This window comes from Hypanus sabinus, chromosome 11 (genome assembly GCF_030144855.1).
Source record: "Hypanus sabinus isolate sHypSab1 chromosome 11, sHypSab1.hap1, whole genome shotgun sequence".
Lineage (NCBI taxonomy): Eukaryota > Metazoa > Chordata > Chondrichthyes > Myliobatiformes > Dasyatidae > Hypanus > Hypanus sabinus.
The window spans coordinates 23,350,663-23,364,618 of record NC_082716.1 but is presented as its reverse complement, the minus strand read 5'-3'; the positions used below and the strand labels follow the sequence as shown (position 1 = coordinate 23,364,618).

The window sequence follows — 13,956 nt, the reverse complement described above, 5'->3', positions numbered from 1 at the left end:
TTTATGGGACCTTTTAAAGCATTGATTCGTGGACAGATTATTTCATACTCTGCTGGAGTTAGGAAACAAACTAATTCTAAGATATTAACACGTTGATAAAATCAAAGAAATTGATAAGATTTATTCAGTGACCCCCAGCAAAGAACTTTATAAAGAAAGAGTTGAACTTCAAATGGTGCATTGTTTGTTATTATCCTCTTCGATTGAAAATCAGTTAATTAAATCTGGAACCCAGTTTTATGTACATGGAGATAAGTCTGGCAAATTAATGGCTAATCAATTGAAAACTGCTTCGTCTGACGATTGACCATAAAGAGATAGATAAAGCCTTTCAAGATCTTTATAATTCTTTATATCAATCAGAATTTGTTAAGGATTCTTCTATAATAGATGATTTTTTAAGAAAATTGAATATCCCAAAATTAACAACAGAAGATAGTGTATTCCTAGATGCACCTATTACGGAAACTGAAGTAAAAGAGGCTACTTCTTCAATGAATTCCGGTAAAGCTCCTGGTCCGGATGGTTACACTGTAAAAATTTTTAAATCCTTTTCCTCTATACTGTCTCCTTGGCTTTGTAAAATTTTTAAAGATGCATTAACTATAGGTAAATTGCCACAATCTTTTTATGAAGCCTCTATTTCTTTAATTCTTAAAAAAGATAAAGACCCCACTGAATGTGCATCCTATCGGCCTATATCCTTGCTGAATACGGACTTTAAGATTTTTAGTAAAATTTTGGCCACTAGATTAGAAAATATATTACCTCAAATTATTTCTGAAGATCAGACTGGATTTATTAAAAACCGCTATTCATCTTTTAACATTAGAAAATTAATTAATATTATTTATACTCCTTCACCCAAAATACCAGAACGTGTCATTTCCTTAGATGCTGAAAAAGCATTTGATAGAGTTGAATGGCCATATTTATTTAATACATTGCAGCATTTTAATTTTAGTTCAAAATTTATATCATGGATTAAATTAATATACTATAAACCCTTGGCTTCTGTCTTTACCAATAATCAAAGATCTCCTTTTTTTCAGTTATTCCATGGTACAAGGCAAGGCTGTCCTTTAAGTCCTTTACTATTTGACATTGTTTTGGAACCTTTAGCTATAGCCATTCGTGAATCACCTAATATTTTGGGTATTACTCGTGGGGAAGGGACGTATAAGTTATCATTATATGCTGATGACTTGTTACTATACATATTCGACCCTGAGTGATCTATTCCTGCTATTTTGTCAGTTTAGTAACTTTTCTGGTTACAAATTGAACTTTAATAAGAGCAAATTATTTCCATTAAATATGCAAGTTTCAATTTATAAACATTTACCATTTAAAGTTGTCACAGATTATTTTACTTATTTGGGTATTAAAATTACCAAAAAACAAAAAGATTTATTTAAAGTTAATTTTTTACCTTTAATTGACCAAATTAAGCAACTTATTACCAGGTGGTCTTCATTATCTTTGTCATTGGTTGGTCGAATTAATGCTATTAAGATGATGGTATTACCCAAATTCTTATATTTATTTCAAGCATTACCAATTTTTATTCCTAAATCTCTTTTTTGATATTATTGACTCCAAAGTATCTTCCTATCTGTGGCAGAATAAAAATCCTAGACTAAGCAAAAAATATTTACAGAAGCCGAAGAAAGAGGGTGGTTTGGCTTTGCCAAACCTGAGATTTTACTATTGGGCAGTTAATATACGATATTTAATATTTTGGACGCAAGAATCGACTATAGCAGCTTGCCCACAATGGGTATATTTGGAATGTAAATCTGTACAAGACTTTTCATTGTTTTCAGTTTTAGGATTTTCACTTCCTTTTTCCTTATCTAAATTGAATAAACAAATAACTAATCCTATAGTTAAACATACATTGCGAATATGGTTTCAATTTCGTAAATTTTTTGGCTTGAATGTTTATCTTATCAAGTCCTATAATATCTAACTTTCTTTTTCGGCCCTCTTTTATGGATCAAGCCTTTGTTTTATGGAAAACAAAAGGTATAATATGTTTTCATGATCTATTTTATATAATAGTTTTATGTCCTTTGACCAGCTTTCTAATAAATATAATTTACCTAAAACTCATTTTTTTTTAGCTATTTGTAAGTGTTATGCCTGCAGCCCCCTCCTTTGTGAGAATCACAAGATCACTATTGATTTGAGTCAGGGGCCCCAGGAAATGAGAGAGAGATGTGCGGAATGTCTCATTCCCCTGGCGATGTAAAGCTACAGGACATGGCCATTGTCTCCGGAAGGCGAAGTTGTGGATTGGAGACTGTACTACGTGGAAGCCCTCAAGCAAAGTGGGCTGGTTGAGGGAGGGATTGCATCACCCCCAAACTGATTGACATCTGAGACCCTGCGAGTCAGGAACAGTGGAAACAGCCCTTCAGACACACCAGAAGAAACGCTAGCACTCCCGTGATAGCGGGAAGCCATTTGAAGAAGGCCACATGCGTTCAGTTCCGTTGCCTGGGACTGGTAGCTGGTACCACGGAAAACGGCTTTTAGCTAACAACGGGGAAACCAACTCCCCGACTCAAAGGATTGGCATCATAAAAGACCTGGGCAAGTTTAAACCTTCTCTCTCTCAAACCCAAAACGCTGCAGCTGGAACGAACTAACAGTGACTGTTATATTTCCATCGGACAATACATTATCCCCTAGACAACGATAGAGCTAATTCTTATTGATCATTATTATACCCACGCTTTTAGATTTAGTATTGACGACGTATATTATCTGTATGTTTGCATTAATTTTATTTTTGTGCCCCTTTTATCAATAAATACTTTTAAAAATAGTACCATCAGACTTCAACGGACCTTTCTATCTTTGCTGGTAAGTGACCCAGTTACGGGGTTACGTAACACAAGTTAGAAATTTTTTGAATAATGAGTTAGTCTTTTCCGAAATTATGTCCATTACGGAAAAAATTTTAGCTCTGAATCATTGTCAGAAGGGTTTAGTAGCCACCATTTATAATATGATCATGAAAATACAGCCAGAAGTATCAGAAAAAAATTAAGAAGAAATGGGAAAAAGAACATCATTGTCTTATACCCACTGAGCAGTGGGAGAAAATTTTACAATTAGTCAATTCTTCTTCTATTTGTGCTAAACATGCCCTAATACAATTTAAGGTTGTACATAGAGCTCATATGTCTAAGGATAAACTTGCTTGATTTTATTCTTATGTTAATCCAACCTGTGACAGATGTCATTCTGAAGTTGCTTCATTGACCCACATGTTTTGGTCTTGCCATTGTTTGCAAAATTACTGGAAAGATATTTTCAGTATTATTTCAACAGTTCTGAATATCAATTTCCAACCGTATCTTATTACTGCAATTTTCGGCTTACCAATGGCGGATAATAGTCGTTTATCCCCCTCAGCTCGACGAATGATTGCATTTGTTACATTAATGGCTAGAAGATCTATTCTATTGAATTGGAAAGAAATTAATCCTCCAACTATATTTCAGCAGTTTTCTCAAACTATCTCTTGTTTGAGCTTAGAAGAAGTGTTGTCTTTGATCCTTCAGTTAAATTTGAAGAAACTTGGAGACCATTTATTCAACATTTTCATATGAGTTAAATTGTCTTTTCCTAAACCTCACTTTTTTATTTGGATGGAGGTACAGAGTTATTGGCACTACTGTATATATTTGACATAATGCTGTTATGTTGGTTAGTTGTTTTTTTACTTCTTTTGTTCGTAATTGCTATGAGTTTGGGAGGTTATTATATATTGATTATCATCTATTTGAATGTTTATTTAAACTATTAACTATGTACTCTCAAACTCTCAGGATTCATGTTTCATTTATGTTTGTTTAAAAATTAATAAAAAGATTTAAAAAGAAAAGAGACATGTAAGGAAGACCATAGACCCAATACAACTTAAGACAGTATTCTGCAAGACCAAACATATCTGGAAAAGAAACAAAGTTTTAGGTCTAAGACATTTTATCTCGTTTTTTTTTAAATGATGGTTTTGTTGCAAAGTTTGCAGATGATATGAAGGTAGTTGGAGAGGCAGGTGGTTTTGAGGAAGTAGAGAGACGTTAGAAGGGCCTAGCCAGATTAGGAGAATGGGCAAAGAAATAGCAAATGGAATACAGTCGGGAAATGTATGGTCAATGCACTTCGGAGGAAAAAATGAAGAGTTGACTATTTTCTAAATGGAGAGAAAATACAAAAAAACTGCAACGCAAAGGGATTTGAGTCCTTGTGCAGGATTCCCTAAAGGTTAATGTGCAGGTTGAGTCTGTTGTGAGGATGGCAAATGTAATGTTACCAGTCAGTTCAAGGAGACCAGAATATAAAAACGAGGACGTAATGTTGAAACTTTGTAATGCACTGGTTAGACATAACTTGAGAGTATTGTGAACAGGTTTAGGCCTCTTTTCTTAGAAAGAATGTGCTGTAACTGCAACCTGTTCGAAGGAAATTCGTGAAAATGATTCCAGGATTGAATAGTTCGTTTTCTGAAGAGCTTTAAGATGCTGGGAAAGATTTGTAGCTCGGTGTGAGGATGTTGTTGAGTGGCTCGCTGAGCTGGCCTGTTAGCTTGCAGACGTTTCGTTACCCAGCTAGGCAACATCACCTGTGCAACTTCGAATGAAATGTTGCTGATCGCCTTTTATGTATCCAGCGATTAGTCTGTTTGTGTGTGGGGGGCGGCCAAGTATATGTGCCATTCGTTAAGAACCAATCGCGAATTACATGATCGGTAACCAACAGAAAAGGCACATATACCCACACACACAAAGAATCGGGCCCTTCGGCAAATCTAGTTTGCGCCAAGCCATTTAAACGGCCAACTCTCATTGAGCTCCGCTGGGACGATAGCCCTCCATATTCCTACCATCCATATGCCAAACCTCTTTTTCAGATATTTTTAATCTCTCCCCCACCCGCTGCAGTTTCCTCTTGCTTCAAATTATCCACCATCGTCCCTGCACCAAAAAAGGCCAAGGTAACATGTCTGAATGACTGGTGTCCTGTTGCACTCACCTCAATAATAAGCAAAAGCTTTGAGAGGCTGGTAAAGGATTACATCTGCAGCATGCTACCACCCAGACTGGACCCTCTACAATTCACCTCCCGACACAACCGATCGACGGATGACGCAATAGCTACTGCTCTACACATCGTCCTTGCACATCTAAAGAAGAAGTATGCTTAAATGAGTACGCTGTTTTTCGACTACAGTTCAGCATTCAACACCATAATTCCATCCAGGCTCGACAGGAAGCTCAGAGGCCTCGGCCTTCACCCTGCCTTGTGCAGCTGAATCCTGGACTTCCTGTCAGATCGCCAAGTTATAAGAGTGGGCTCCCTCACCTCCACTCCTCTGCTTCTCCACACGGGAGCCCATCAGGGCTGTGTACTAAGTCCCCTCCTTTATTCCCTGTATACCCATGACTGTGTCACCACCCACAGCTCTCATTTGCTAATTAAATTTGTCGATGACACTACATTGATTGACTAATCTCAAACAATAACGAGGCGGCCTACAGGGAGAAGTCATCTCTCTGACACAGTGGTGTCAAGGAAACAACTTCTCCCTTAATGTCACAAAAACAAATGATCTGGTTGTGGATCCCAGGAGGAATGGAGACGGGCTAACCCCTAATTGATATCAATGGATCTGGGGTTGAGGGGGTAAACAGCTTTAAGTTCGTCAGTGTCCACGTCACCAAGGATTTCACGTGGTCTGTACACACTAGCTGTGTTGTGAAAAAGGCACAACAGCGCCTCTTGCACCTCAGATGTTGAGGAAATTTGGTATGGGCCCCCAAATCCTATGAACTTTCTACAGGAGCACAATTGAGAGCATCCTGACTGGCTGCATAACTGCCTGGTATGGGAACTGTACCTCACTTAATCGCAAGATTCTGCATGAGTGGTGCGGACAGCCCAGCACATCTGGAGTTGTGAACTTCCCATGATTCAGGACATTTACAAAGTCATGTGTGAGAAAAAGGGCCCGAAGGATCATTGGGGACACGAGTCACCCCAACCACAATCCCAACTGTGGAAGTAGCCCAATACATCTCGAGCACATCCCTCCCCACTGCTGGGAGTATCCACATGAGGTGTTGCCATAAGAAGACAACATCTACCAAAGATTCCCACCTTTACAACCATGCCATCTTCGTATAGCTACAGCACCAGATTCAACTATAAGATCTTGAAACATCCTGCACAACCCTAATCAGTGTCTCAGAACAGCAGCACTACAATGGAACTGCACTTTTCTTTTCGTTTAGTGTGTTTTCTGGTTGTGCTATTTCTGGTAAAAGTGTTTATAATTTATATTCAATTTATATGTTTCTAGGTATGTTGCATACCTCATGCTATTACATTATGTTATACTGGGAAGTTTTTCTTTCACTGTTATATCCACAAGTCCATACATGTAGAGTTCTTCTGAAATTTCAAGTTGGAATTGATGCTTTTTTACAGAAAACCAATAACCAGAGCATATACTTTATTTTTATTTTATAATAGGATCTTTCAGCGAATCATTCATATTTTAAACAAAAGCTGGATCATATGAGAAACATTAATCTGAAATTTAAAATTGTTAAAAACAATAAACTACTGTACTACATAAAATGCTTTCAGTATCGTCTGAGGTATCATTTTCAGAAGGTTAAGTTTTCAACAGCACAATAAGTACAAAAATATATGTAAATGATTATTTACATATGATATATGAATGAATTTACTGATTCTTAAGTTAAGTTATGCTAATTTGCAATTCATAATATGAAATCTTTAATCATTTAGAAAGACATGTCACAAAATAAAGGCATGTACCCAATTATCCCAGCTTGTCATAGTGGTTCATGGAATTCAAATCAACACTTTTCCTTTCTTCTTTCCATCAGATATTTCTCCTTGGAGGAACTATTCAATTATTCTGAAAATTATTACAGAATCTGTACTCACCACCTTGTTAGGCAGATCATGACAAATTGCCTTCATTTTTAAGGCTTTAATCACCACTGGAATCAGTTAATCCATACTCATCAAAACCTTCCTATAAAAACTTGCCAACATTTTGCATAGATTTTAAATAGAAAACAAATCACATTGTGCTAATATTCAGCAATTTCACTATACTGAACATATAATTAATAAAACATTAGTTTATTGGTATTGCCTCACTATATTAGCTTGTATTAGAAGTGTAAGTAATATTCAGGACTAATCAACATTTGAACAAATCATACCTCAAAATAATTTACAAGAATATCACTCTGTTTCATTAAGAAAATGTATAGATAAAGCATGCAAAGAGGAAATATAACTATAATAATCCTTTCAAGATTTCTTGATTAGAATAAATAGTTCTGTGAATTTTGGAATAATTATGCTATAAATATATATATTTATTTAATATAAAAGAACTATCTTAATCAGCTGCTGCCTCTTGCTTGGGTAACTGCACAGATATAATAGTACCCCAACTTGTAATACTGGTATCATATTCACATGTGGATGTTGGACAGCAAAGTTTCAACCAGCTATTGAATCAGTGAGAACATCTCAATAATATACCAGACATTCAAATTGTCATACTTTTAATGAAAAGGCAACAATAAGAACTAGGAACCCCTGTCAGTTTTCTCCTGATGCAATCTTTGGTTGCTTAAGTGTCACATTCATCAGAGATTAATAAATTCACAGAACAGAAGTCAAACTGGGAACTAGCTTGTCCAAATGACTAGTTTTTTTTTGTGATCAAGGTGACTTTTGATCTGCTCAAAATTTCGATGAGTCTTCAAATGAAAAAGTAAACATTTTGCAATGTTATATATAAAAGACTGAATTCTATCCTTAAATCACCATCACCAAGACTAATATAAAACAACTGAAATAACGTAAAGTGTGGTGGAAAATCAAAACAATTTTAAAACCTCAATTTTTTGTGATTCTCAACTTTTTACATCATAAAAATATGCATATATCTATACCTCAAAACAGTTGTTGAAATAAACAACTGCAAGCTATTTATTTCGGTGTACAAGAATTCCCCAAAAATTTGGTATATAAGCAAGCTATATTAGTTTCTTCATATTTTGATTTGGATCGCTGGAACTCAAAGAGCCTACAAAACTAAGTATTGAACTACCGGATTAAAATTCTAAATGATCAAATTTACAACAAATTAGTTAGGCCACGCTTTCTCAAAAATGTGCTGAATCACATAACTTCAACAATGGCTGGCTGGGCAATATGGATGTGGATCAACAGCTTTAAAATGCAACAGATAAACTGTACCCTCAGACTGGTGAGGCGTTCTTTAACTTTGCAATATACAATCAAATTCCCATACAAGCTTATAGCTCTTTCATATAAACTGAGACTTGTGTTCCTTGACTTACCATAAGAGAAAAGGTAGTATTACTATTAATGAAAGGAATGTAAAATCATACTCTAGTAATAATAAATAAGGTAGGTCACCCTTCCAACTAGCATATATGATATAGTGAAAAATGATCTTAAAAATCAGATATACAATGACACAGGCAATAACTTGATGTGTAGGGAAAACATACAAAATAAATTAAGGTTTGATAAACTAAATCTTTTTAAAAGTTTAAAGATGCATGTCTCTGCTGTATGCTTAACATTCTATGAAAGTGCTAAAGAAAACTTGGTGGATCTGAGTAGATTGATAATGGATCTAACAAGTGTGTTTCAGGATAACTTGGAGAACTATGTGATGAGCAACTACACTGCACCATTCTGATTCTAGTTAGCATTCAGGTGCATCACATGACCTTACAGAGTAGGGAAATATAAATATATTAAAATATAAAAATAAAAAATACTGGCTATTACCTATCTGATTTCACTTAGGATAAACGCATTCTTAGCTGCCCATTGAGGTTCAGTGTACTCATTCTTTTTATCCGAGTGAACCTGAAAATAATGTGGCAAAGAGAGATACAGGACAGAAATAGGCCCCTTGTCCCACTGAGAACACACCATCCAGCTCCCTTACCAGCATTCATTTAGCTCTCCCCACCAACTCCCAATAGATTCTGCCACTCAAGGGACCATTTCTAGTGCTCAACTAACCAACCAACCCACATATTTTTGGAGGATAAGGAGGAAAATGGAGCAGATGGAGAAAACCTACATATGGACAGCATCAGAGACCAGGATTTCACCTGTGTCACTAGAGTTGAGCAGCAGCTTCACTACCTGTTACTGTGCAATCAAAGTGAAGTTTGAAATTCAGTTCACTGTCATTTATCTTACTTCCTTCACAGAATCTCCGTAAAAATGTTTTATGGTGCAGGCAACCTGGACTCAATTCCTGCCACTGCCTGTAAGGAGCTTGTACGTTCTCCCCGTGACTGTATGGGTTTCCTCCAGCTGCTCTGGTTTCCTCCCACAGTCCAAAGATGTACTGATTGGCAGGTAAATTGTCCCTTGAGAAGGCTCAGATTAAAATTTGGGGATTGCAGGATGGTGTGACTCAAAGAGCCAAAAGTGGTTATTCCCACCTGAATTTCAATAAATTATAAAATTAATAGTTCATGTAACAAAGTAGAAAAGGGTGTTGCTTGGCATAACTGTTTACAAATTAGGATTTTTGGCATCAGCTGTTCACCTATTGTATGAACAGTTCCACCAACTTTCCATGTTCATGTTAACTAATAATGCAACTATGACTCTACCATGTGTAGAATTCATAAACATACAGATTCAAATCAGCCTCCACAATGGAGAAGAATTGAAGTGGAGCAAATCTTTGTATCAATCCTGTATTGTAAACATAGAAATACCAATGTGTGTAGAGCGTTGAGGTCATGATTTAAGAGACTTTGTCAGTATTAAAATGTGAGATTGAAAGGCTTAATAACAGGTCCTAGCAGACTCTGGATTAGATGTTATTGCTAAATTCAAGGTACACTTAATATAGTCTCAACTATCGCACCCATAAACAAAGGTTTTAATACCTATTTGTTGTTCCTAAAAGAAACCAAATTTAATTTGTTAAAATCTACAATACAATTCTTGCCTAAATGTATATTCAACCTAAATACTACTCTAAACAAGAAACAAATGGTACTGCATTACCAGTAAATACTTGGCAAAATTAATTTTTTTAAATTACGTATTGGTGGTTATAACTTTTGTGAATATGTAGAACTAACAGCTTTGAGGTTCAACATGTAAATATTTCTGTGTGTGTGTGTTATAGTATATATTATAATGCACACAGTTATTAATTATTCCTAAGATAACCAACAATCTTGTGCACAATTTTCAGATCACCAGATCAACTTTGACTTCTCATGATAAAATTTCCTGAAATTGTACAGTGAAATGCAGATTTAAAAATACTAAGCAGTTTCATTCCTGCATGTATATAGACAAATTTGATCCTCCTAACCTGCAGGGAGTACATTCTCCAAGGTTGAGGATACCATCTTATGACTTTCGTCTCTAGACTGAAGGCACAATGTAAATGCAAATCATTCTTTAGCAAGTTTCCAAAGAGGAAGAGTGTTGTTGGAGGAGGTTGGCTGTCATTTGCAAGTTTCAAAAAAAAATTGTAACTTGGCAAGAAAAGATTCCTATAAGGGCATACAATTGGTTGACAACATTCTGAGCATCAAAGTTTTCCAGAATAAACAGTGCAAACCTAAAAGCAAGCCTTTACACAGATCTTGCAGAGTAGGTTGTAACTTGGACGTAGCTCAAATGCCTCCATTTACTCTTTGGTTCAAAAGAAAAATGATCAATCATTCAGTAAATATGCAGTTTGCTTCTGTAACCTCTGGATGGTCATTAGTGAGTTTAAGTTCTAAGATGCAATGGACACCTGTATATATGTACAGTACTTTGAAACAGTACATTTTTGGCTATGTGTACAGAACCCCAACTGCAAGTACCTTATAGCAAAAAAAAATGAAGATGACACAGTAAAAGGGAGTCTCTATCGCTGTTTTCCATTTTCTTGGATCTCTGCTTTATCCTTCTTGCAGGCAAGCAAAACTTTGTGGCACCCTTTTCCAATTTTATACATCCACATTACATTCATACCATCTAAGCAAATACTAGCAATGATCCAAGTAAGTTGTGCTTTTAGTCCAAGTTTGTCAAAGGCCTCTGTTCCGAATGCGGAAATCATTTTTTTATAGTAGGGGGGCATGACAGCAATTCTCACCAGGAAGAATATCACTGCCATCAGAAGCCCATTAATAATATTTGATTTGGAGGTTTTGGGGTAACATAATGCTTCAAAAAACCACCTGGAAAGCAAACACAATAAGAAACACTTTGAATTTAACATACAATGAAAATACAATTTACATTTTTGCATCACCATCATTGGGAAGATAAACCGTAAACTTATAAATTAACAGCATATTTGATGACCAAATGTAACTGTGGTCCAGATCATACATTTAACTCACACTCTCTCTTCCCAACTGCAATAGTGAGAAGTTCATTAAAGGGGCAATATTCATGCAAAACTGAGTATACAATCAGTGGCCACTTTATTAGGTATATCTAATGTGAATATCTAATCAGGTGATCATGGGACAGTAACTCAATGCATAAAAACATGCAGACATGGTCAAGAGGTTCAGTTGTTGCTCAGGTCAAACGCCAGAATGGGGAAGAGATGTGATCTAGGTAACTTTGACCATAGAACAATCGTTGGTGCCAAAGTGGTTTGAGTATCTCAGAAACTGGAATTATCACTCACAATATGCAGAGTTTACAGAGAATAGTGCAAAAAACAAAAAAAAAAAGCACCCTGTTCTGTGGGCCTAAATGCCTTGTTAATGAGAGAGGTCAGAGACAAATGGCCAGACTGGTTCAAGCTGACAGGAAGGCAGCAGTAACTCAATTAACCACGCATTTACAACAGCGGTGTTCAGAAGAGCATCTCAGAATGCACTACATATCGAACTTGGAATGGACAGGCTTCAGCAGAAGATCACACCGGGTTCAAACCTGTTTCTAATGAAGTGGCCACTGAGTGAATTCAGGACTAAAGAATTATAATAAAAAATAAATTCTATAGATATATCTGTAAAGAGCTACCTAATAGCATTTCTGCATGTTTTACTTTACTTTCCTGCAATAAAGATTATCTGTGTGGAAAATGTAATTCCTGGCAACACATACAGCTTTATAAGCAATGCAAATCAAACTAGAACAGCTGGTATGAATGGAGGCAGAAAATTTTGCACAAACTTTGCCACAATCTTCCAGATGCCCAGCAGGATGACGTCAACATTTCCCGAGTCTTTTGTTCCCTTTCCAGGAAGCTATAGTGCTTTATATGAAAAGAACCTGTTTCTTAACATCAATGAACTTTAATCAAAAATCTGACATTTATCCATCACCCATACTAACACTAAAGAAAAAAACTAGGTAGTCAGATAGTGTAATTATCTGGATTTATCTCCAGTGAATTGTTTAGTGCACTTTTTGTTTAAACAGATGAGAGAAAAGTCAATTTTGACATTCAGTTTTGATGATAACCATTAGGGCATTGGGGGAAATAATTAAATTAATGCAATGATTGTTTATAGACAAGGAAGGCCATTGACCCTATCTTGGTTCAGTCACATAAGTCAGTCACACCCTTAATCATTTGCAGGTTGAACTTGAACAGTGCAAATTTAGTTCTAAAACTGCTTTTCTAATTTTTGCTTCAAATTTGAATATTTATCTTTACTACAAGACTGGTGGGTTTACACATTAAATAATTTGCTACCTCGCCACATTGGCACTAAGAAAGCAGGCTCGTAGTATTTAGATATACAAGCATTGTAAGGTCAAGTTCTCAGTTTGTCACAGTCCAACACTCACGTACTTTTCACTTGCTTGAATGAAAACACCACACTTTCAAAGCGTATTAAAGACATGATTAAGCAGTGATGGCCCTTCTGAAATGGTTCTGGTATTATTGATAATGGCGTTTTTAGAGGCATTTGGCAGAGAACTGCAGGACGCAGTGACATATTTGAGTAAATGATGTGTGTTGGACTGCATTCCCAATGCAGTCCAACTCTTGTCCTTTTGATAAAAGAATGCTACAAAGCTGAGAAGCTTGGAGAGTTGCTGTTGTGTATTCTGCAGTGGTAAAATGAGTCAATACAGAAAACAGGAGAAAGGGCACTCATAACCTATACAGTATAATCTATTTAGCTATATAACCTATATATTAACCTATATAAAGCCGAACATTGCAGCTACTGCAAATCAGGCAAATGGCAAATAGACCACCAAATTCCTGTGCTTAGCCTCATAAGAAGGGAGAGTCTCGTGGTAAATTATTAAGACTATCCTTCCAATCTCATCCACTCCCTGATTCAATTACATTGCTAGTCAATTGCCACCCAAGGGTATTAATTGTGTGAGAACTGATGTTGAAAATCAGGCAAAAGCTGTTGTGAAATAGTATTCATTTCAAAGTTCAAAGTAATTTTGTTAACAAAGTACGTAAATGTTAACATATACTACCTTAAGATTCATTTTCTTGCAAGCTGTTTACAGGAAAATAATGAAATGCAATAGGATTTATGAAAGAGTACACATAACAAAGACTGCCAATCCACCAATGTAAAAGGGAAGACAAATCATGCAAATTATATTAAAACATGAGTCATGGAGCCCTTGAAGGTTGTCAAGTCAGTTCAGTGTTGAGGTGAATGCTGGTTCAGGAGCCTGATGACTGTACACTAATAACAAAAAACTATATATAAATAAACCAATCAGCAAAAGACAAACTGGAGAGAAAAATAATACTGAGAACAAGCTGGAACGAGACCTTGAAAGTGAGTCTGTAGGTTGTATGGTATTACCTGTTCCTGAACCTAGTAGTGCAGGACTTCACCTTGACTGTACCTCTTCCCATACATCTTCCTCTCC

At 36.1% G+C, this 13,956-nt stretch overlaps 1 protein-coding gene across 4 annotated transcripts in view; it reads right to left on the bottom strand.

Moving 5' to 3' along the window:
- Positions 1-6,514: 6,514 nt before the first annotated feature.
- tlcd4a (TLC domain containing 4a) overlaps positions 6,515-13,956 on the bottom strand; it is a 41,792-nt gene continuing 34,350 nt past the window's right edge. For all 4 annotated transcript variants that reach the window (XM_059983948.1, XM_059983949.1, XM_059983950.1 and 1 more), the window contains exon 8: positions 6,515-11,318. In XM_059983948.1, the coding sequence (XP_059839931.1) occupies positions 11,003-11,318 (316 nt within the window). In that variant the 3' untranslated portion in view covers positions 6,515-11,002. The remainder of the gene's footprint in view (positions 11,319-13,956) is intronic.